Source organism: Telopea speciosissima, chromosome 10 (assembly GCF_018873765.1).
Source record: "Telopea speciosissima isolate NSW1024214 ecotype Mountain lineage chromosome 10, Tspe_v1, whole genome shotgun sequence".
Classification (NCBI taxonomy): domain Eukaryota; kingdom Viridiplantae; phylum Streptophyta; class Magnoliopsida; order Proteales; family Proteaceae; genus Telopea; species Telopea speciosissima.
Window position 1 is genome coordinate 48176766 of NC_057925.1, and position 24954 is coordinate 48201719.

At 36.8% G+C, this 24954-nt stretch overlaps 1 protein-coding gene across 6 annotated transcripts; it reads left to right on the forward strand.

Annotated features, from left to right (window-relative positions):
* Positions 1 to 11552: 11552 nt before the first annotated feature.
* Positions 11553 to 24883, forward strand: LOC122643047 (transcriptional adapter ADA2-like). Of its 6 annotated transcripts, XM_043836678.1 has the most exons (14): positions 11553 to 11837; positions 12569 to 12624; positions 13180 to 13358; positions 14292 to 14357; positions 14500 to 14625; positions 14730 to 14805; positions 18663 to 18726; positions 18810 to 18868; positions 18986 to 19099; positions 21972 to 22194; positions 23115 to 23325; positions 23728 to 24045; positions 24616 to 24813; positions 24858 to 24883. In XM_043836678.1, the coding sequence occupies exons 1-13, from the start codon at positions 11788 to 11790 to the stop codon at positions 24805 to 24807; spliced, it is 1734 nt and encodes a 577-aa protein (XP_043692613.1). In that variant the 5' UTR covers positions 11553 to 11787; the 3' UTR covers positions 24808 to 24813; positions 24858 to 24883. The 6 variants fall into 6 exon arrangements, with proteins under 6 accessions (XP_043692613.1, XP_043692611.1, XP_043692614.1 ...); XM_043836676.1 differs by lacking the exon at positions 24858 to 24883 and having other exon boundaries at positions 24616 to 24845; XM_043836679.1 differs by lacking the exon at positions 24858 to 24883 and having other exon boundaries at positions 18810 to 18862; positions 24616 to 24845.
* The last annotated feature ends 71 nt before the right edge of the window (positions 24884 to 24954 follow it).

Genomic DNA, 24954 nt, shown 5'->3' on the forward strand with positions numbered 1-24954 from the left:
TGTTATGAAAGTGTTTTAGTTGGTGATGGATTAGGTTTCTATGAGCCCAGCCTTGTTTTAAGCTATTTTTCTTATTTTTAGACTGAGTTATACTAGTAGTAAACTACCTCCAATGTAAGCTATTGGCTGGAGAAGTTTTAGGCCTAGTTTTATTCCTGTTTTGAGTCTTTTACTTAAGCATGTGTAAAGGTTATGCCTCGTACACGAATTTGAATGAAGAAGAAGCTTTCAGCTCAATTGGTCTGTGGATTGCAGGCTGGCACAGTGGATTTCTAAGTATTGCATTAATGGATTCAGATGTGCTTCTTGCTGCAGATTGAGCAAGGTAATCAAGTGGATTCCTGATTTCTATTTCCTGCACTTCATTCCCATCAATTGAAACAGGATCAGTATATCTTCTTCTATCCTACACACTTTCTAATTCTGTTCTTACTTCTTAGATCATATTATACTGCTGGTTGTGTTTCCAGTTCTGAAACTTCAGATCTGAGTAGAATCCTTTTCATAGTAGGATACAATGATTTTCTGAAATCTTCAAATTTAGAACTTGGTTTTCAAATCTGATTTCAGATCTGTCAACAGGATTAAGTTCTTAATCTATTCATAGCCTCAAAATCTGATTTTGACATTGATTTCCTAGAGTCCTATTACTGATATATGATTACTATTCTTATCCTTTGTTAATTGCTCGTCTGGACCATAGTTAGCAAAAACGGGAACCGCAAAAAAATGGAAATGGACGGTACGGGTTTTAAACGGCACAAAACTCTGGACGGTACGGTCAATAAGAGGTTTAAAAAAAACAAAGAACAGCCCAAAAAAAAAAAAAAAAAAGGATGCTACGGCTTTTAAATGTGTAGATTTAAAAAAAAAAGGACCAAAAAACGGCAGTATACATATATAAACAGATGAATTATAACCTGAATACCCACATCTAATGTTCAAAACAACTATAACATCCAACACTAATACATATATATTCCACAGCCCATTATAGGTTTCAAGAAAAATAATAATAATAAGGGATCAACATGAAATGAAAGAGGTTGTAGTTTTTGCATAGGGAACTGTTTCAGCATAAGCAATTGATTCGATATGGTTATATTTTAATTAGGACACGTGTCGAATTAAAGTAGGAGTCTTATGCTCTCTTATTGATACATACTCTAGACATGTGAACTGCATTAGGAAATTTCAATCGTATTGAGGAGTTATTTCTACCTATTAGAGTGACCTTCGACCAGATTTATGTCCAGATCAGAATCTTTGTTTGAATATAATTTATTTCCTCCTGAATTCTGGTTCTTTACTTCACTGTGGTTCGGGATATTTCTTGATTTCTGGAAACTAACATCTAAGGCTTCTGGGAACCCATCACTCTCCCCCTAATCGAGGGTCCAATTATTTGGAAATATCTTACACCAATAGGAGGCTTCATGGTCTACCCAAACTTCCATAAAAAAAAAAAAAGGAGTGTCCTAGTGCACGACGTTCCCATTACTACAGGGTCTGGAAGGGGCAAATGTATACAACCTTACCCTCCACTTCGCGGAGAGGCTGTTTCCATGTTCAAAACAGCAACCTCATGGTTGCAATAGCGCAACTTAACCTTTGCGCCAAGGCTCTACCCGAACTTCCATAATATTGCAAAATGGTATTTTGTCATAATGGAATCTAGTGGCAAATCTGGAGATCCAGTCTCACTTTGCACTAACTTTCAAAGCACTCCCCTACTACTTTGGGATAGAAATCTGGCCAGTGAAATGGTGTGATGGCTGTCTATCACATGAATCCACTCCCATCTATTCTTGTGGTAGGCTACCTTCTTCTTCAGTCAAGTAATTGAATACATAGTGGGAAGAATGTTGAGAAACAACCTAATGCAGATTCAAGGTTCACTGTCAAGTACATGTGCAGAGGAAGAAATCAGTCCAATAACCAGACCTGAAGTCCTATCGATTCAGCACTTTTTGGTCCAAGTTTTAGATCAGTCTTGGGTCTTAAACTGAACCCACAGTTCAGGCTTGGGTTTAGTTCCTTCTAGTCCATGCATGGGGTTTATTTAAGTTGCATTTATTTTTTATTTCGTTGCTTCTAAAAGGCTGGCCAGGTGTCACAACCACTGTTAGCAAAAACGCGTTTAAAACTCCGTTTTAAACACGTTCCTGTTTTTTACGGTTTTAAACATGTTTTGCCGTATGCTTCCCCAACATACGGTAAAAAATGGCAAACGGCAAGCATTCCCATTTTAAACACGTTTAAAACATGTTCCCCTTTTTTTGGCGTTTTTTAAAACCTTTGACTTAACTGACCATATCTCTCTCTCCCGAACTCTGATCGGCTTGATTCTTTCACCGACATAAAGATGACTCGAAGGGCTACATTTTTCATGATATCACCTTCAACTCAAAGTCAATGCATGAATACCGGAAATAGAAGCATGTATTTCAAATAAAAAAATCCACAATTTATATGAGAATAGTGGCATTTTTTTGGTTCCCGTTTTTTGAAATATAAACGTTTAAAACCCGCACCGTCCGTTTTCCGTTTTTTACCGTTCTCTGTTTTTTTGACCGTTTTATTTGACCGCCTGTTTGCCATTTTTTACCATTTAAAATCCGTTCCGTAAAACTCCGTTTTATTACCGTTCCCGTTTTTGCTAACTATGGTCACAACTACCAGCCCCTTAGTTTCTTTTTTGTTATGTTCTAGAAGGGTTTCTATTTTGTGGAAACTAAGGTTGTAGGGATTCCTCTTTCCATGCATGGGGGTTTCCTATTTTTCTAATTTCAATGAAGTTAAAAATAAAGAGTAGGGGGCCATACTACCCCCCACAATTTTGACAAACACTTAGCCTATCCTTGCTGGTTTTCTGTGATATGCAGAGTGCTATTGTGAGAAGCAACAACAACCATTGTGAGAAGCCAAGAGGACTAATGAGATGCTAGTCAAGTTCTACATGGGAGGTATAGTTCATATCCTTCTTTCATATTCTTCTTCTTCATTCAACGTTGGATCTACACCTTCTCTATACCTTGCGCATATCTGTTTCTTTTCCATTGTGTTTTAATCTTCTAAGTAATATTCTGTCCACTAAAATTGTTGAATTTCTTCTCAATTTCAGGCCATAACCTAGTTCTGAAATAGACTAACGATTCCACTACCTGTTGGTAGTATTCTGCCCTCTCTTGAGTCCTGCGGCAACACCAAATCATACCTGGATGGCTGGCTTTCTATTGCTCTGCTACTTTCTATTTTGCAAACTCACTTACTAAATTATCTACCTTAGTTGCTAATCCATCCTATTTCCATTTTTATTCGCACTTGCTATTCTTTGATTTAATTACTAAATTTCTGCAGTTACTAAATCTCAATTTCTAATTTCAACAACTTACTAATTTGGTGCTCTTTTGAATTCTCCCGACTTAAACATTAGTTTAACTCCAAATTCTGGGACATTAATTTATATTTCCTCCAGGCCACTATATTGGAATTTGGACCAGATCTGAGCCACCTTAGTCATATTACTGGATTTTGTCCAGTTTGACGATTTACTGACCTGTGGTTCTAGATATTTAATTGGTTTTCTAATCCCAGACTTTGGATGATTAGATAACCATCAAAACCCCTTTATTTATTTCTTTATCTTCAGGATGTAACTGTTCTCCTAGGTAATATGATCCACAGTGAGAATTCTACCAAATTAACTCTCCATACTGAGACCTCCACTTTGGTTGAAACTGATCAATATGTCCAAGGGCGCACAGGGTCAAGGCTGTTCCCAGCACAGTTGATACCACCTAGGTCATACCAAAGGAAGTGCTTTCAGACATATATGCAACCTCAGTGACTTGCATGACTGGTCCGATATTATGCATGAAGGACATGTTAAATTTCTATGCATACATGTATATGAGCTTGATTAAAGGAAATATGTTATATTTCATAACAGAACGATTTAAAAAAAAAAATTCAGCAATATATTATCCAACATTGAGAGATCATTGTCTGAAATCCCATGATCACCAAGACACTGGAAAGGAAGCCAGACAGCCTTCCTAAGGCCCAAAAAACTCATCCTATCTAGTCTAAAACAAACTAACCCAAATGAATTAATAGACCCTTGCATAACCTTATCAAAGCTAACTATAGGTTACAGCATAGCAAGAAAAAGAAAATATTGATGATAGCACACATTGAATCACTTCCATTAAACTGAATCCATTTCCATGCGAGTTGCAACTTATATGACTCATGGAAACAGAAGGAAGTTGAAAAGTGCCTCATTGAATAGTTAAACAAAATTTCCACCGGGTAACCCAAACGAGTTAATGGACCCTTCAAGTTCCCCACAGTTGTGGTCAATGTTCTTTGTTTTCTTTTCAATCAAGTATGCATAATTTTCACAAGTTACCTTGCAATGAAGTTAATTTGGTATATCAGATACAAGAATTTCCAATCAAAATCAAACCTAAACTACTTCAGTAGCTCCAGCAATACAAGAAAACTAACTTATTGACAGAAGAATCAACTACCCAATTGCTTTAATATCCCTGAAAGAACCCCCAACGATAAATGAAAAAACATCATTGTAGGCACGTGAACTGTCGTGGGATGGGATGGAGGACTAAATACCTTATCGACGTAAGAACCAGTGGCGAGTGTATAGGAGCCTGAGGTTTCGGATTCCTCCACCTGAAAAATTGAAAAAAAAAAAAAAAAAGTCTCTTATTTCAAAAAATCCAAGTTACTCCCGAAGCATCCAGCACATTGGTTAACTGAATTAGGGTAAATAAGGAGAAGGTACGTGCAAACAAGAAGCTGGTGGTGCTGATTCAAGTGTTTCTTCGGGCTGGAGAAGCTGTGGAATAGGCAAAAGCCCTAGATGAGTGCCTAGATTTAATGACTTGCAGCTTCCAAGAAATTTTGGGACTGAGTGAAAGCTGGCTGCTCGGGCTTCGAAGACATCATGGAGTGGCTGAGTGGGGTAAGAGGAAGCACGCAAGAGATTGAATGCACAGCCATTGGAGCTCCGAGAAAAGCCTCCACCCATCCCCTCCCTTTCTCTCTCTCTCTCTCGGTGGACTGTGGACAAAAGCACTGAGGGGAAGATGGAAGAGTCGAACCCATGAACTCCTGCAGCATGCACTCTAATGGCAAAGCTAGTAGCCGCTAGTACCAACTACCAACTGCGCAAGCACAAGCAGTTGTCGTAACAAAAAATTGGAATATAAATCATGGGAACAGGCAGATCTTGGAATATCTTTTAGAGCAACACCTATTAAGAAAAAACCTTGATCATCTCGGATGAGATCATCATAATCAAAAGCTGTTCCTTTAATGAAGGCACCATCAGAATTTAGTTTGATATATCTTTGTATAGGAGATGTTCAACGTGTAATTCTTTTGAGGGATTGATCATAGATGGAGGTTTGTCAATGAAGGTGGCTGCCAAGTCCTGCACCATTCTTGCACCATTCTGTTGGTCAAAAGTAAAATTTCTTGTGGGTTAGTAATAATATTATTAAAAGTTTTTTAATTTCTCGTGCGCCATATTTCCAAGAGAAAATAACATAAAATTGGGCTAATTTTTTATAATTTCTCTTACAAAAATCGAGAACCTCAAACCAAGACTTAACCCACTCTGTAAAAGTAAAGTAGAACACTGAAGGCTGAAGGCTGAAGGTAATATGGAGATCCAAACTAGGTTAACTTAACATGCTTGCATGCCAAAAGGGTATGGGCAACAGTTTCTATTGGATCATTACAACATGGGCAAGAAGGGTCAGAGATTTGATTCCTCTCAACCAAGTTGGATTTAACAGCCAAAGCATCATGACGGGCTCTCCAGACAAAAGATTTAATTTTTTTTTTTTTGGGGGGGGAGAGTTTCCATGTAGAAGAAGGGATATTGTTAGGTCTAGTTGAGGGAGAAGATGATTTGAGGGAAACATAGTAGGCCGACTTGACTGAAAAGACGCCCTTCTTATCAAAAGACGGAATCCAACAGTCATGAGACTAGGCTTGTTGCTTGCTTTGGAGTTAGAGATTCATGACTTGCCGGTGGAATCAGATTGTGCAGATTTAATTAAATATTTCAGATATCTTTCTAATCCATCATGGGAAATTTTACCGCTTATGCATGACATTTGGAGCTTATTTTTACACTTTCATTCTGTTTTATCATACATATTGTGCGATCTACAAACTCTTCAACACATCTTGTAGCTGCTTTTGGAATTTCTTTTCATGATTCATCACTTTGTAAATGGGTGGGTATGCCCCCTACTTTCTTTGGGATGTACTTGAACTTAATCGTTGGTATATTTCTAATGCATAACTTTACATTCAACCAAAAAAAATCATGGGAATAGGAACGCTAACTGGTATTGTGTGTGGGCCTGTACCTGGGCCTAGACATAGCCCGGGCTTGGCGCAGGTACACGCCACACCCCTTGGATCTTTCCACCTTTCCGGGGGTGTGGTGTTCTTTTAACATCGGATTGTGTCTCGGCACAGGTACACACTCACACAGCACTTGTTAGTGTTCTTTCTCCCATAAACCATATCAAAGGTTCATTCAATAATTTTTTTTTTGGTAGAAAGGTTCATTCAATAATTAATAACCTTATCATATGTAAGGGAGAGGTTGGGTATGCCAGCATACTAGCATATCCAACCTTTTCCTTATATGTAAGTAAAGTTGTTATTGTTCATTTGCATATTTTGTTTATACTAGGGGAATATTGGCACATATAATCCTACACAATTGCTACATGACATTATGATTATGCTCAAATCCAATGGACATGTTGTCCATAACATCAATTAATAACTTCAATTTTGGACCAATTTACCTGATGCACCTTTTTTATAATAATCAACCTCTTGTAGAAAATTGGATCTTGTACCATGTATGACCTCAGATAGAGCTTATTAGAGGACAACGATCCATGTTGCCGACTTGATCTAGCTGAGATTTTCCTGACTTCTTGGGTTGTGCCCTTTCCTCAGACTTTCTTTTCTTATTTTGCATTTCTCATCTCTTTTGTCTTCATTTTTTTGTTCCTTTTACTTTCATTCAGTTTTTCCTACTTCATTTGCAAGGATCCATGTGGTCAACCCCATTCAGTTGGGATAAGGGTGAGTTTGTTGTTGTTTGTTGTTTGAATCTCTTGTAGAAAATAAAATACTAATGAATCAAATTGGCCGGTTTTTTATAATTAAATCCCTAATAATTTCATATTATAGAAAAAAATTCAACATGGTTATTGGTTTTATTGTGGAAGAACATATTATATATTGCATTCGAATTTGCTTGTAAAAGTAAAATCAGCAATTGTTGAATTAGAAATGTTGGAATTATGTGTTCATCAAACAAGAATTAGTTTCAAGTTCATTTATGCTATATTATTTTATTCATGACATATAATTCATTCACGGGCTTATAAGATTGTCCTTATGTTTTCACCTAAAACATTTTCTCGACTAGGGATAGGATCAGCCATTATAGTCATATGGTTGTTGCATTGTCTACTACTATGAATGTTGATTACTTGATTCCAAGGTACAAATGTAAGTACACATTTTGTATGTGTATAGAATAAGAATCATGTGAGACTCTTGCATGTAATACTGTTTTTTTGTTTGGTAAAAAATGTATTATGTTATTTTTTGAAGGACGAGATTTTTACTTGTTACTTTATTGGCCCTTTGACCTGAGAGATCCTTATTGTTGTGATGCAATATTATGGATTTTGGTACACTAATGGTTGATGTCCTTTGGATTATATATCGGTGCACTGGATTCACAATAGAGTATCATGGATGAATGAGATGCTCAACATAGAATCCACTACTCTTCATTGGGAAATATCAAGGAGAAAGAATATGTGTTTGATCAAACGAGAATCTAGATCCAATGTCAATCTTGTAAATGGTTTACAAAGTTATTTTATTTTATCAAATTTATTAGAACTATTGTTTGAAAGTTGTTTCAAATTGTTTTTTTGGGTCCGATCATCATCACAGAGTCTTGGTATAGACTTGTACAATGAATTGGGGTTATGCAGTATTTCTCTATATACCCTATATTTTTCATTGTGTGATATTGTTTAGCAAAGGGTCATTTGCGTAATTAGAATATTTTAATTATGCTTGAGTAATTAAATGAGAAAATTAAATATGTTAATTATCTAATTGATTATTGACTTTATCGTTTAATTTTTTTTTTGGTAAGAGTCTATATCGTTTAATTAGATTAAATAGATATGGACAATATATTTTAAGAGAAAGAGAACGCTACCTGGCCACGTGTGATGCGTGGCCCCTGCGTCCAAACACTAGACCGTCGCGCCCTCAGGGATTTTTGCTTTTTCATCAGGGTGCGACGGTTATTTCACACAGTCTGTGTCTAGGCGTAAGGGCTGCGCGCTGCACGCAACCAGGCAGCATTTTTCTCTCATATTTAAATTAGGTAAGTTTAGATTCTACCTCTTCATTCTCTTTGTAGCAATGTAGAAGTTCATAACACTAAGAGATTGTGCACGTCTTAGAAGGCGCACATAGATAAGAAACACCTTCCCTGTCAAACTAGGAAACCCTATTAGGTTTTCTTATTTAATGCATAGCAATGGGATGGAGAGCCGCACACTCGATTCTACCTCCTGCCTAGTCGAGCTCTCTCTCTCTCTCTCATAATCCACTGAGCGAAGGGTTTGAAACCCCAAATCGTGAAGCGAAAGTGTATGCACATTGGAGTTTGATGGATCAAATGGTTGATCGCATTGATTTCTACCATTGCTTGAATGTGGAAGAACTATTATCTAGAGGAGGAGCTTCAACTATGTTTCTAAGGTAACTCTATTTCTTCCTGTTCGATCAATATTTTTTTGTTCGGTAAATTCGATGCGAGAGATATAAGATCCAAAGCATTTCTCTGTGGTGTCAGATTTAATCCATCAAGAAATACATATTTCGATCTCCATCTCTGTTAGATTATTAATTAATGATACATCTTGTTGTTACCAAAATAGTGAAGCTTCCAGGATTTTGAAACTTAGGTGGTGAAAACCGGAGATAGGATATATTAAGTTAAATATTGATGGGTGTGCTTTGAGAAATCATGGCTACGGTAGCTCTGGTGGTGTTTTACATAATCATGTTGGTAATCGTATCTAGTGCTTCGTGAGGTACATTGGTATTTTGTATCAATTTTGCAACAAAAAGCTCAACATTCTGTAGGAATCTCAGCAAGAGCCATATACCATGGATTGCAGAGCGTAAGGGAGCTAGGTATTATAATCATAGAAATTTGGACTGATTGTTCCAATTTGGTTGAGTGGCAAGAGATGGAAATGAAGATTGGTCATGACTCGTGAGAGCTTTATACTCTTCTTTTGGATATTATGCCTATACTTAGTATTTTTCTGAAGTATGTACTAGATTCTCAATAGCCCATAATTTACTTAAAGTGCTCAAATTGCAAAACTTAGGCTTTCTCTCTCGAATGATGTAGTTTTGTTACTCTCTTCTTAATTTTTTAATTTTTTTCTCATAGAAAATAAAAGTTTCTTCAAAGGTTTAAAATATCAGTAACAGGTATTGTATCAGAATGGTGATATTAAGAGAAGTATTGTATTGTACCAGATAGAAACAAGATACAATAAATACACATGGAAATGATAAAGAAACAAATGGAAGTATTTAGAATGTGAGTCGATGTTCTCTGCGCCACAGCGCAAGCTGCTCCGTCCTAGACACATGGAGACGGCATTTCCGCCATTTAGGGGTGGTCATTTCGCCCACCCCCATGTGTCTGAGCGTATTGTGCGCCCCTGGCACAAAGAACATTTTTCCTTAAGATATATGGATAAGATAGTTTTGAAGCACAGAACAATATAAATTTATATCGTAAAATATGAAAGGTATAAAAAAGAAAACAAAGTAGGATGAGATCAGTGCATTCAATTTTTTTGGGGGTAAATAGATAAGTGCATTCAATTGATTATATATAAAGAATAAGGTTTCTTACATGTATTAATATTATAAAAAATAAAAAAAAACTATCATATCAATTAGTATCGACAGATATGGAAGGAATTGAAAAGAAAAAAAAAGTTAAAACCTTGCATTCTTCCATGGGTTACAATATGGCTAAGGAGAAAGGGGTTCAAAACCGATGAATTGAATGTGACTCTCTATTGGTAGTCCTATGTTTTCATAATCGATCTTTTCCTTGGGTTTTCCTTGAGAAATGGCTCTATTCTAAACCTTTCCAATTATCCATTACTTGGAAGATAACTCATTGTTATAAACAAGTAAATCTAGTAGTATACTCTCTTGCAAACAAAGTTGCGCGGTTAAGAAATTCTTATTTTTGAGATTGTCATTTGGAAGTTGTAACATCTAACATATCTTGGGGTGCTCAAAGGCGACCTAGGTATTGGTTTGATAGCTGATTGTTGGATCTTGTAAAGTTTAGCTTCTTTTATTTGATTTGATCTCTCTATTCATGGTTTATCTTTTCGTCTGAGTATGCCTATACATTAATCTTGTTCATCATTTTCTTTATTTATTTTTACTTATATTTACAAAAAAAAAAAACAAAAGAAGAGTGAAATAGTCTCAAAACTAAATAAGATAAAAGGATTGCATACATGATCCGGGGAGATGGATTCCCAAGCTACCAATATGGGGACCCTTCCACCACATTTTGGCCATCTCGGTTCTAATTGACTAGGGGTGTCAAAAGTTAGCCCACATTGGTAGGCCCGACTTGAATTGATTAGTTGAAGCTCGAGATTAACTCGATCTATTACCAAGCATGTTAGGCTCAAGCATTGACTGATTAATATTTAGGCATTCCTAGTACAATATAGTGGCTCGATGGTTGCTCAAATGGAACCAACCGATAACTATTATTATAGTCAGATTAGCCTTTTAAACACATTCAACCCGATTTCTAGCCTGTTTACAGACCATTTAAGGACAATGTATTGCCTAATTGGTCAATTAACCCGTTTATAGCCTGATTATGAACCGGTAATCGATGGACTAAATAGAAATGTGTCTATGCTTTGGCCTACGAGGCTAGATTACCTAAACGGTTGGAAATGGTGCAAAATCTTAAATTAGCGGGAATAGATTAAGCCCCACCAAAACCGATTTAGCCCAACCGATTGACACCTTTAGAACTGACATTCTCTTTTTCCTGACCATGTGTGCCCCTATTGTGGATAGAACCATTTTCCACATTATGATTGGTGTGACTTGAGAGATTTCCCCACACTGTCCGCATGGGGATTCCTCATCCCTCTTTATATTATATTTTAGGGGCATTGTTCTTTGTGCCACGATGCAGGCTGCGCCAATGCACATGGGGACAGACGCAATGACGACCCTCCCCTTGCATAGTCTGCCATATGCCTGGACGCACCCTACGCTAGGCAGAGAGAACATTCTCCCATGTTTTTTTACGAAGGAATTTCATGGTAAAACAAAATGTATAAGAAATGTGAAAAAATGTATCCCTGTAATGGAGAATGGTTCACGTTCAATACTTCCACTTTTTAGTTTTCAAGGAGAGGATCTCCCGCGAAACTGCCATATTCGAAGACTGCCGTTGCATATAACTGATCGAAGAGTCGAGATAATTGGCGGAGAAGATATCTAGGGTTTTACCGTTTATAATTTTCCGGCTCTCCTTCTGCTAATCGATAGTGGATAGCCCTAGCAGTAGCAGCTCAATTCTCAATTCTGTATCTCTCTTTTAAAATTGGATGATCGATGGGGCGTTCTCGCGTTCCCAGTTCTGCAGACGAAGATCCCAGCCAAAGGTTCCCTCTTCATTTTGGTCTCTTTTTTCACTCTACTAATACTTGATTCGTTACCATCCCAAGCTGAAAACTGTTTTTGATGGAGTCTCAGTTCCAACTCAACTGTTTTATTTGCTTGGTGATAGCTTTGCTTGCATGGCACATAATTTTTGAGCAGTCAATTTCACTGAACTTGATTTAGACGAATGTTAGTGTTTAGAAGGGCACGGTGTAGGCCGCTCCGTTGGGATGGCTGCAATCGATATCTGGGTCTTGCATTCTAATTATTTAACTCTCCCTTCCCCTTATATTAACTGCATCTCGGTGCTATATTTTAATTGCAAGTTTAATAGATGACATCGTCTTACTTGAAGATAAAAGCGTAAAAAAACTGATGTATTAACACATTTGATGCGCCTACTATCGTTTATTTTTATTGATTATCATTTGCAATTATTATTCTCATCTTCAATTTCCTTTATCATGGATTTTCTTAAGAAATTCCGTGTCTTTTGAAAAGACTTTAGGACCATTGGATACAACGCTGGTTTTGCTGGCGTTCCATATATCTCTCCCACCCCCTCAATCCGGTTCATCCACATTTCAGTATGTTCTTTATGGTAGCATCATTTTATCCCTTGAAAAGATTGAGAATTTATAGAAACGAAAATGCATCTATAATTTGTATAATTTGCTTATAATTATTCTCATTTGCTTCAATTAAAACTGCACTGTGTTTGTCTGTTTTATAGAACGAAGAGAAAGAGGAATGCTTCAAGTGGAGACAATTTAGAATCTGGAGCATCAGGTATGGTGTCACTAACTTTAATCAAATACTGAATTCCTTGGAACATTAATAATGTACGGACTGAAACAAAAGTTTGAACTCTTCAGTACGGGAAGTTACACCAACTGTAATCGGGGATAATTTAACTAACTGCTACCAAAAGATCAATAGATTGGACATATTGGGTGGGTTTTTGGCCTGGGTTCCCCCCCTCCCCCCCCTCCCCCTCCTCCGATGATTAGTGGACCTCCCTAAGTAGGTCCATTTCTGCCTTGCCGTGTACACCAACCTCCTTGCACATTTTGCATTTTCATTCTTCTGGTGGACCTTCCCTATGGTCTATCAGATTGTACGTGGCGGTTCATTTTGATTTATGAATTTAGAGATGTACTTAGGTAGACTTTCTGACGTCTGTGGTTTGAGTCTGATGTTTACACTTAGGATTGGTGAGGCATATCTGACTGAACTTACAGGGTTCCCTCTTTTGAACCACCATCTTATTTGATACAACATCTAACGTTTCATTTTCTATTTGTCCATGATTTCTAATGGTAATTCCATTTTCTGTTGGGACAGATCAGGGATCAAATGAGGGGAAGAGAGCTTTATACCACTGCAACTATTGCAATAAAGATATTTCTGGGAAGATTCGCATTAAATGTGCCAAATGCCCGGATTTTGACTTATGTGTGGAGTGCTTTTCTGTTGGAGCTGAGGTTACACCTCACAAAAGCAATCACCCTTACAGGGTTATGGTTAGTTAAACTACTCACAGAATATTCTGTCAAGGCCTTGCTCTCTTGTAAATTTGCATATTCTTCTTGCATGATTCATTAAGCAGTTATTTCTTTTACTGCATGAACTGGGATAAAAATCACGACCTTCATGGTCATGGTGCATTATACCAATCATTGTAAGTATTATCTCTTTTTTGTTTTCCTGAGCATTTAACTAGGCACTTAACCATACTTTCAATACATTTTTTTTTTTTAAAATATAAAAATTGTCCCCTTCCTCCTTTTGGGTGAGGTTCTGGAATCTGATTCCCACCCCAAATGCACCTTGTCCAGATGATGAGGCATAATCAGGTTATGTTCTCATCCTGCACATATTGCCAACTCAATAAACAAGAATCTACTCATTAAAAATGGCATTGCCACTCTGTAAACTTGTTTCTGATCAGATGGTTAACATATGGGCAAAATGGTTTGAAACAAAAGAGCTGTTACACAAAAATTCAGGCCTTTTGCCAGCTCAAACAAGTTTTTATTTGCAGTTCTTTGATGTTCAAAGATCTAACATATTCTTCATACAAGAAAAAAATATGTGCCAATGTGCCATAGATTCTCAAGTAAACCATTCTCTTTTTTTGCTGCAATTCATAAACAATTGAGAATTCTTCTGCTGTTCCATGGAGATCATAGCAGCTTGCTTGTTTTTATTATTAACTCCTCTTTGGCTCACCAGTACATTACTGTACATGAACCTTTTAACCATACAGTTTCATTGTAGAAGAAGTCTGAATAGGAGAATAGTTTTTCAAAACTGCTTGCGTTTTGAATGTCTGATATGAATTTATTTTCATTTTTCCATGTAAAAATACATCATTAGTTGATTCTGCTAGTGTTATGAAGTCCTAAAACATAATTTTTTTTGTAAATTTATTCACTGTGTGATTTGTTCAATAGGACAATTTGTCTTTCCCCCTTATTTGTCCAGATTGGAATGCAGATGAAGAGATATTGCTGCTAGAGGTATGTCTACTTCCTTGTCCAACTATGCTAGTGACTGCTAATGATCAGGTCCTTGTCAATTTGCACATTTTCTTTTTGATTTTTGAAGGATTATGCATGTTAGGGTGCTCATGCTATAAATTTTTGCACGTTCTTGTTCTAGGGAATTGAGATGTATGGAATGGGTAACTGGGCTGAAATTGCGGAACATGTTGGTACAAAGATCAAAGCACAGTGTATTGATCACTATACAACAATATACATGAATTCACCATGCTTTCCTCTGCCGGTATTACATTTACTTAAATCCAAATTGATTTTTCTTTAGATCAGCATCTGTCATGAGAATACTTATGTTTTAATGTTTTTTTTTTCTTCTTCTTTTTTCTGAAGGATATGTCTCATGTTGTTGGAAAGAACAGAAAGGAGCTTCTTGCTATGGCTAAAGGGCATGCCGAGGGGAAGAAAGGTTAGCAACATTGACTGGGTTCCTTTTCTTCCATTAGCTTGACACTCTTAATGAGGCAATTAATTACTCTTTTGGCCCTTCAGTGTTTTAACTATCAGATTAAAGAAAGAACAGCTTTGTCAAAATATTATATCTTTTTTATGGATCCATCTTTCTCATGCTTGTCTTCTAAGTTACAAGAATAGATGAAGTAGTTGAGTTGAAAATTTCTTCTTTGGACAAGTCTAAATTGGCAGAAGAGGATAGTCCCAAAGCAGCCCCAATACAGTATACAAGGCTGTAAAAGCCCAAATCTCAGTTTGAATTTTGTTGTATGGCACTCATGTTTGAATGAAATTTGTCACTTAATAAACCACTATTCTAGTTGTTTTATTTACTTTTCTAGTAATTAAAGTAAAAAGAAGAGGGAGGGGTTTAAGACAGAAGAATATCTGTCTCACTGCTAACAAGCTATATTCATCCTGGATGTTTGATCATTTTGGAAGTTGACTCAGTTTCTGATAAATAAACTCTACTAATTTACTCTTTAAAGTTTCTTTGTTTATAAAATTTTTTGATAATAAAGATCTCACCATACTTTGCGTGGCCAGCATATAAGATCATACAGAATAAGAGGTACAGATTGTTGAAGGTGTTCCAGTAGGCTTTAAGACCCCCCCCCCCCCCCAAAACATAAGAGCTCTATAATTTTTATAGCCATTATGCTGGTTCCAAGTGATTATCAATTCCAAGCTGTTTCTTTCCTTCTGCATGGACTGGCATACTGCAGCTGGCATAATCTGTAATATTCCATAGCCTGATGGCTGAGGGCTGGAGTATGCACGATCCAAGAGGGGTGGAGTATGCGCAATCCAAAAAGTCAAGAACATATATTCATATTCAGTGGGAAAGCCCAGAAGACTCAAAACCTCCATGAGTTGCATAAATAGTTGCTGAACTTAAGCACATACTGCAGACATCAGGTGGAATTGTAATGTAGTCGGTAGTACTAGATTGGTAGATAATTCGACTAGGAGCCAGTAACCAGTATCTGCTATGAACTAGCAAATTGGGTAGGCCAAAATTGGGATTTTGGTCAAATTAGGGTTAGGGTTTACTGGAACCTAGGGTTTGATGGTAGGGTTAGGCTAAGTTGATGTAGGGGAGTCTATTAGTGAAGGTTACGTTAAGTTTTAATGGGAGGGGGGAAAGTGTGCTGGAATCGAACTGCAGCAATTTAGGGTTAGCTTTCTGGAAAGAGAATAATGATGGAATCTAGGGTTTAGAGTTGTCTGTTGGGGCTATAACCAAGATTGAGTTTCCCACCAGGTGTGAGGAAGATTCGGTCCCAAGTTTGGGTGGATTTTGATAGCCTGATGTAAAGTTATGGTGAAATCACCTAATTAGAAAGTAATAGAAACTTAGGGTTTCAGATAAACCAGTCATCAATGGAATGTCAGATCTGGAATGAGAAGAAAAGATAAGGCTTGCAGGCTGTACTCCAAATCCAGATTCAATAACATGAAGTAGAATTCAGAAGTTGCAGTAAAAGAAGCTTGGAGAACAAATAACTCGAGTCTTCAATGGGAGAAAATAAGATTCCAACCAGATCTGTGGCTTGATTCTTCACCAACATGGATCGAGTAGCCCTCTTTAGTGGTTGAAAACAATCATCAAATCTGATAAGAAACCTCTTGAAGTTGCAGAGGATCACCTTGAAGAACCAGCAGCAGAAGTAGAAGAATAGGAGAGGGAGGGGATCGAGTATGATGATGGGAGCATAGTTGTCAAGGCGTCGCCTAGGCGTCCAGGCACATTGGTCGACTTGGGCGCCTAGGCGGGCACCTTGGCGCCTTGTCTGCCTAATTGGTGCCGCCTTTATTTTGGACCCTCACCAATGCCTTGGGTCACCTAACCGCCGTGACAACTATGGATGGGAGTCTCACTCTTCCATTCACAATTGCATTAAACAAAATTTATGTATTCATTAAAATCGTGGGCTCAACTGAGCAATTACAACTTTATTTATAGCCACGATGGCTGAACATAGAAACTAAAATCAAACTCAAACTAAAACTAGGATTCCCAACTAAATCCCAATTAGGATTACAACTACAAATAGAACTCAAATAAAAGACTAATAAAAATTAAATAAACTCTAAACCTAATCCCACGATTTAGGCTGGTGTAGTGGAAATCCCTACGCCTACACTACTGCTGGTGTAGGGAAGAATCCCTACACCTGTGGCTGGTTTTAGACAGCCGATCTACATCAAATTATAGCTTTGTTTTTTTGGGTGATCTATCATTGATATGTGATCCAAACCTGCTGACTAGACAAAGAACTGTGCCATTGAGGGCACCCTTGTTGAAATGCAATCGTAGTTATAGTTCATTCCCCATTGATAATTTTTCACTTACATTTATCCAAGGTTTAAAGTATCGGTATCGCATATCATATTGGTCGGGTGATTTTAAGAGACATAGTGTATCGTAGCATATTGGAGATACGTATCGAACGGTGCAGAAACGCATGAAAAACGGACACAAAAAATAATATAAACAAGCAATATAGAGTCACTCTATGTCTCTATCATGCATAAACACTAAAATGGAGAATAATGTGTAAGTAGACAAGTGCAACATTGAACGTGATAGATCTAATGTGTATGTGGCACATATATTTTTCCCGTAAGCATGGACTTGATTTTTGGAAGAAATCTAAAAATTGAACTTTATGGAATACATTTTCGTTTTTGGGTGAAAAAATCATGGATTTGAGTTCAAATCCTTGCAAATGTTCATCATCCATGCATCCAATAGCTTACTTGAATCTAAATGCATGGATTTATAGCAAAAAACATTACTAAAAAGCAAGATTTGAGGAATAAAATCAAGTTTAAAAAAAAAAAACCTTTCCCTACGAAATCCCCTTCAATCTTTAATTTCAGCTTCTTGGATGATGCAAAGGATGGTGTTTTTCCACAGATTGAGTCATTTTCAAGTCTTGAATGGAAGCCCTAAGTTGATTTGTGGGAAAAAAAACTGGTTTAGAACCAAAATTTCAAGGTTTAGGGAGTGGTTGGAGAGTGGTTTTTCTGCCTCTGTAGTTGCTGGGTCGAAAAGAAGGCTTTTTGGTGACTTTTAAGTGACTGTATCGACAGTATCGATATGTATCAGCCAATACATATCAATACGTATTAAAGCCATAAAGTTGGGAATGAAGGACGTATCGATATGTATCAACCGTGTTGTATCGTATCGTATCTGCCCGTATCAGCCGATACAATTTATACAGTTTGTTTTGTTTTAAAGATACATATCTCACCGTATCGTATCGATACCCTGCAATACCGATACGTATCGGCCGATACAATACGATACAGCAAGATACTTAAAACAGTTTGAAATACAGAGACTTTGAAATACAATTTCATTTGTTCTTACTGAATCAGAGACTATATTCAACAGTAAACAGAAATAGAAACAACAGAACACAGATCCAAGAGAAGAGGATCTGCAGGAGAAGAGAAAGAAGATAAATAAGGAAGAAGAGAGGGACAAAAGGATAACCAGATCAGAGGGGTTTTGAAGATCTTACTCAATCTCTAACCATATATTTATTAGTCTTATAAAAATTCTATTATTTGCAAGTAACACCCCTGACTAATGATTAATTGCAGATAAGCTTTAATTAACACCCCTGTGATATATTTCTTAACATCAATGACTTGTCTTTTTCGATGGATCTTTACACCTACACTTATTGGTCTAGTTGTCTTTGGTATTGCATCCTATTACTTAAAACGCTTAGATTAGAAGTTCGATTTCTTTCTTCAAATAGGTCACAAATTCTTACATGCTTCTGACTGCCTCAGGATTTCCTATGTTTGGGGACCTTACACTGAAGGAAGAGTCTCCTTTCTCCCCTTCAAGAGTCAAGTACGTTTTTTTTTGGGTACATCAGTTCTTCAATTTGGCCATTAAGTCCTCGCATGCTAACTCACTTGGCTGTGATTGCTCAGGATTGAAGATTTGAGTAAAGAAGCTCCAGCAGGTCGTTCCCCATCTAGCTTAAGTGCAGGTATATTGAGGGATATTCATTACTAGCTGTTTCTGTTAGTGGCTTGTCTGTCTCTTCAAATAATTAGAGGATGTGTTAGTCATACTGCTTGAAACATCATACTCTCTTCTGTTTCAGATGTGGATTCTGGAGTTGGTTCTGGCAACACAAATCTGATGGCAACAAGTTCTGTTAAGAAGGCATCAAACATGGCCAAGGTTAAAGATGGTCCTGATTCCGTTAAAGTGGAAGGTATGATTTGAAGACACTCCTTTGTAAATTGTATGGTTCCTTTCTTGGATAGTTGTATATTGCTTCGGATCTTTAATAACGTCCTCCCACTTTCGTTGCTTTGGTTTAATAATCCATCTTCTGTGTTATCTCCAAAAAGGACTGATGTTGGATGTTGACAATCTGACTGAAGCTATAAACAATTTTTATTAAATATAATAGGCATTGTAATAAAACAACTCACTAGTGTTTTAAACTTTTATTCTTTCTTCCAATGTATTTTAGTTTGGTATTGGCAGTCCGACTGTTTGGAGTAGTTCAAACTGTGATGAAATTTGCAAACAGAGTATGTAAGTATTTACCGGGGGGGGGGGAATTTATAGTATTATAATAACATAGAAGGGAATGGAGCTTTGGAAGGGTCAATAGAATAAAACAACTGGCCAGTAGATTATAATAAAGTATGTAGTCATTTACGGGGGAAAAAACATTATAGTATTATAACAATAATATAGAATTATCAGCATATATGGACTTAAAATAGAATTAAATTGAGAAGCAAGATGTGTAGCAAACCCAAGCAATTGGGATTGGGCTTAGTTAGTTGAGTAGATTATAATAATACAGAAGGTCATGGAGCTTTGGAGAATGGTCAATAGAATAAAACAACTGGCCAGTGTTAAAACTGTGATTTTTGCATTCACATGTTGTTTGTGAGTGAGATCCCACAATGCTCTCTGAAATATTATTTTAGTACACCTCTTAATGGTTTGACCATGAGAATCTTAATGGATCATTTACCAGTCAAAGCTTCTTGAGCCTGAAAACTGTTGCGAGTTAGGTCTGGACTGACACCTAGGTTGCTGAATTGGGAAGTGACTCAACTTATGAGTCACTGGGATCAAATCTTGGGTGATGTTATTTAACTTTTAAAATTTACAAGTGTCTTAAAATATAAATTAAGGTAAAGTGAGATATCTTCACCTGTCCGGTCATAGCGATATATCGCGTATGGTATCATTTTGATATGGATACAATATGGGTCAATCTCGTATTGAATCGATAATGAGTTGGTATTGGATCAGTATTGAAAGTGGATTTGGTTGCACAAAGAGGAAGAAAAGAATGGAAGTTTGAATGAAAATAAAAATTAATAAGAATTTATAAATAATAAAAAAGATAACAAAATTGATAACTTTTGAATAAAAAATAGGAAAGATTGACCAGCCCTTGGATCCTCTCCAGCACACATGTCAGATGGGGAGATCCCCAGCCACCCCCTGCGCTGGAGAGGATTCAAATCCCTTCACCTCTGCATCAAAAAGTGGAAGAAGAACAGTCAGTCTGTCATGCTTTTGGATCAGTCATTGTCATCGACTCTAAAGTGCTTCAAAAATTGGAACGAATTAATAAACTGCCCGCTTTTTCGATGCACTGCCTGAGGTGGATGATTGAACTGTTTGGCCCGGGTTGGTGCTTCTTAGTACTTATCTGGTCAATTTGAATTTTCTTATAAAGGAATTATAAGATTTATGACTTCTCAATTAGTTATGGAGGTATTAATCTTCCCCTTCTTTGATTGCCTTACTAACCATATTTTCAAGTTTAGATTAGATTAATCTTATTGGTAGTTATAAGCCTTCACCTCTCTATGGAGAAGTTAAATTTACATTTAAAATTTGAGAGATAAATCCATGAAAGTTTAGTTCAAATGAACTTTTTTATTTCAATTATCAAGCCAGAAACCAAGGAAGTTTGGGTTGGCTTCCATAAGTCAACTCCTTGACCTGGTCCATTTGATGCAAATTTGTACTCACTAGCCTGGTTTGATGGCTCATACTTAAAAGTTGAGTCAATTTGACAGAGTGGATGAGTTCACTTGCTGAGTCAGCACACTGTCGCTCACAAAAAATAGTCGATGATTGGAAGGTTGGAACACCTGGTTGGACCTGGTACAGCAAACCATGGTGCAGACCATATGTTAATTGGGACTCTTGTCTTGGGGCCATTTGTTTGGGAGCATAATGATCTGTCATTGTGTGTCTGACAGTAGTCTAAAATATTTTATTTTCTTTTTACTGTCTTCTCAAAAGCATTCTTTTTCTACAATTTTTAAAATTTTTTTTTTTTTGATGAATGACAACTTTTATTGATATAGAAGGAGAAAAATCAATATCAAATTCAGGTATCTGTACTAGATCCATACAAGCTATCCAATACAAAGGCCGAGCAGAAATACAATTTATGAAGATCAAAAAAATAAAAGGAATGAAAAGGAAGCAAAAAGCCAAATGATCAAAGTCAGTAGCTATTCCATAAGGAGATAGGACCAATATGATGTGCTTTTTGAGGGTACCCCTTTTTTGTTAGTTCATCAGCCAAACCATTCCTGGAACTCTGGTGCCATTGGTATTAGTTGTTCGGCAGAGGCTAGACAATGAGCTTTTCAGAAGATGTGATGAAACCTCCATGGGCTACTCTTATCCCCCGCCCCCCAAGCCATCTCAACATTGGCTCTCGATCGCTATCCATTAATATTGCATTCCATCCTCTTGAACATGCAATTTTCAGAGCCATAGCTGCCTACAGTTATGCTTCTATTGAACCTGCTACTCCAATTTTTAGACCCATTATCCTTCAGCGTTCTTGACTTCAAAGCTCACAAATTGTCCAGTCATACGTCAACAACATTTGTTGTAATCATCCAGGTATAATGTTTTTAACAAAGTTTTTAGAAGCCATATGAGCTGATTTTCAACTGATGTAAGTACTTTATAGTTATATTATTTGGGAAACTGGTTGAAGTTTAGTTTATCCTTCTTTATTATCTATTAAAGTTTCTTAATATTTTTATAATGAGAGCAATCATGTCTTTGATATGTGTTGCTTGCAGATTGTCAAGTAGATAGGAGTGTTGGAGGACAGAAACCTAAATCTTTGAGTGATGAAGGGCCTTCTATGACTGAGTTGAGTGGATATAACCCAAAGAGGCAGGAGTTTGATCCTGAATATGATAATGATGCTGAACAATCATTGGCAGAGATGGAATTCAAAGAAACTGACACTGAAGCTGAGCGTGAATTGAAGCTGAGAGTGTTGCGTATTTATTTAAAAAGGTTTGTATAACTTTCCTTTCTTTATGTACATAAATAAGAAGTTAACTGCTTCCAACTTATGAATCTGATCTTGCTCATGGATAATGGTCATATGCATGCTCTCATATAAGTTTTTATGCTCGGCAACCTGGGGAATTTAGGAAAAAAGAAACAAAATATAGTAGGTGTGGTGTACCTCATAGATTAATTTAAAAGGTTGATTGATTGATCCATTTCTTGAATCCAAATGGAAGTTCTCAAAGTGGGGGTTCCTTCTTCTATGTATTCCATTACATTAAGTTGATAAAAATACAAAATGACATTTCCAGGGTAATACTGAAACACTAATGAATCAAAATGGTATTAACTCCTAGTCATGTTTGTTACTTTGTTTTGTGCATCATCTCATCAGATGTTGCTATATGGATAACATGTGAAATTCACCGTACGATACTATACTAAGTAATACATGAGGCAAAATAGCCAGACAACATAAGATAAATAACAAATGTAGGGCATTTTACTTCTATTTCTTTTATCAGTAGATCATACATGTTTCAGAGTCATCTGATGGATGAAATACGTAGTGTTCATTAGTGTGCCAGTAGTTATTCTTCGCTGATTCTTATGCTCAACTTTTGACTCTCAGAACTGTACAAATGCAACATAGGTTAGCGCAAACATGGCTTAGCTGCCTACAGGTCGGGATAAGTAGCTCAGCTATGGCACTATGACAGGCTTTATTTGTTATTTGTTGTCTGTCTATACTCATTTAAAATATAATGTGCAATGCGTTAATACCAACAGGGTGTTTGTATTGAATATATATGGCTAAATTTCAACATTACATTTATGAGCTAGTATGAAGCGATTTATTAAAATATGATATATTTTTTGCCTCGTTTACTCCAAGGTTCAGACGTATGTAAGTGTGTTAACAGGCTTGACGAGAGGAAGTGTAGGAAGGATTTCATATTAGAAAGGAACTTACTTTTTCCTAATCCTCTGGAGAAGGAACTTTCATATGAGGAAAGGGAGATATATCAGCGCTACAAGGTCTTCATGCGTTTTCATTCTAAAGAAGAACACGAGCAGTTGATTAGGACTATTATTGAAGAACATCGGATTCAAAAACGAATTAGAGATCTTCAGGTATTATGTTCTCCCAACTTTGTCTCATTCTCTCTCCATCTCATCTTTGATAACTCTTATTATATTTACAAGATAATATTCAATAACCATATCTATTTTCCTAACTATTTCCTGCTAAGGTGTGAGCCATGCTCATCATGTGTATACTTGTGTTTTAACATTTTTTTGAAATCAAAGTTCAACCACTACTGTCAATGAAATCGAATGCCAAGTTTAAAGATTACTCATGGCATGTCAACATGAGGCATTGAAAACATTTCTCCAGTTTATATATTGTGAATGTGGTAGAACATCCTGGTGGCATAATGGTTCTCTTTTCTATTCTCCTAATTAACATCATGGGGCTCATTTGTCTCAACTTCATGGTTCAAATTTCCTCTTTTCTGCTTTATAATCATGCAGGAAGCCCGAGCTGCTGGCTGCAGACTTTCAGCTGAAGCTGATAGATATATTGAACAGAAAAGGAAGAAGGAAACTGAAGAAAATGCCCGTAAGGTGAAGGAAAGCACTCAGTCTGGTCCAAGTGGTAAAGTACTTCAAAGGATAAATCGCCCCAAAGGAGAACCTGATGGCAGCCCTCGGGGTGGTGTAAAGGGATCCTTGGGTTTGGATTCAAGTGGTAAAGATTCATCTTCTACAGCTGTGAAACAGGCTACTGCATGCGCTCTGGATGATTGGGATATTACGGGGTATCCTGGGACAGATCTACTTTCTGAAACTGTAAGTGCACATTTGTTAGTTTCTATTTTGTGTGCTATGTAGGGTGTGTTTGAGTCTGGTCTTTCTTTACTAGAGAAAAATGAAATATTTCGTGTGTGAATATTTTTCTTAAATGGTCAGTGGAGGCTGCGTGCCGGTAGAAACACCTCATTGCTGACACTAAATTGTTTGGTTGGGTGGCAGAGTCAGTATACATGATTTCTTGTAAATAAGATTTAACCAGGAAATTGATTGTGGGCCATCTATATTTCAAAGGCAGCCTATTTGGATCAATGTGGGATTGGTATTATTCTTTTATAGATCGTTAGGGTCTTTGGATCTACATAATTTTTAGTTTAAAGTAGTTTGCTACTTTTTAAAGTGTTTATTCACCCTGCTTGACAGTATTATGCCGCTAAAGTAAAACAGATGTCCAAAATGTTCGTCTTGTCAAAAACCCTAATATGGTTTTTGACTTGTGGAATCATATCAGGGATTTAGTAAACATTTTAATAGTTTCTGGTTTGGTAGCATTTGCTAATTTACAGCATAATGTGAGATTTTGACTTGGTTGTTTCTGGTATTTGACAGGAACAACAGCTTTGCCGAGAGTTGAAGTTACTCCCTCCTCACTACCTTAGTATGCAACAGACAATGTCAGTCGAGATTTTAATAGGAAATATCACCAGGAAATCTGATGCGTATCGGTTCTTTAAGGTTGAACCAAGCAAAGTGGATAGAGTTTACGACATGCTTGTTAAAAAGGGTATTGCTCAACCATGAGGTCAATGAAAATTCTTTAATTCTTCGGATTGTAAAATTATTATTATTATTTTTTAATTCTTCGGATTGTAAAATTTGTGTCCTGGTGTAGTTACTGTTTTTTTTTTTTTTTTTTTTTTTTAATCTTCATACCTGGACTGGTTTATT

Coding starts and splice junctions, on each gene's coding strand:
- LOC122643047 (XM_043836678.1), top strand. CDS start 11,788: ATGGGGCGTTCTCGCGTTCCCAGTTCTGCAGACGAAGATCCCAGCCAA. Junction 11,838..12,568: donor GACGAAGATCCCAGCCAAAG/GTTCCCTCTTCA, acceptor TCTGTTTTATAG/AACGAAGAGAAAGAGGAATG. Junction 12,625..13,179: donor TTTAGAATCTGGAGCATCAG/GTATGGTGTCAC, acceptor CTGTTGGGACAG/ATCAGGGATCAAATGAGGGG.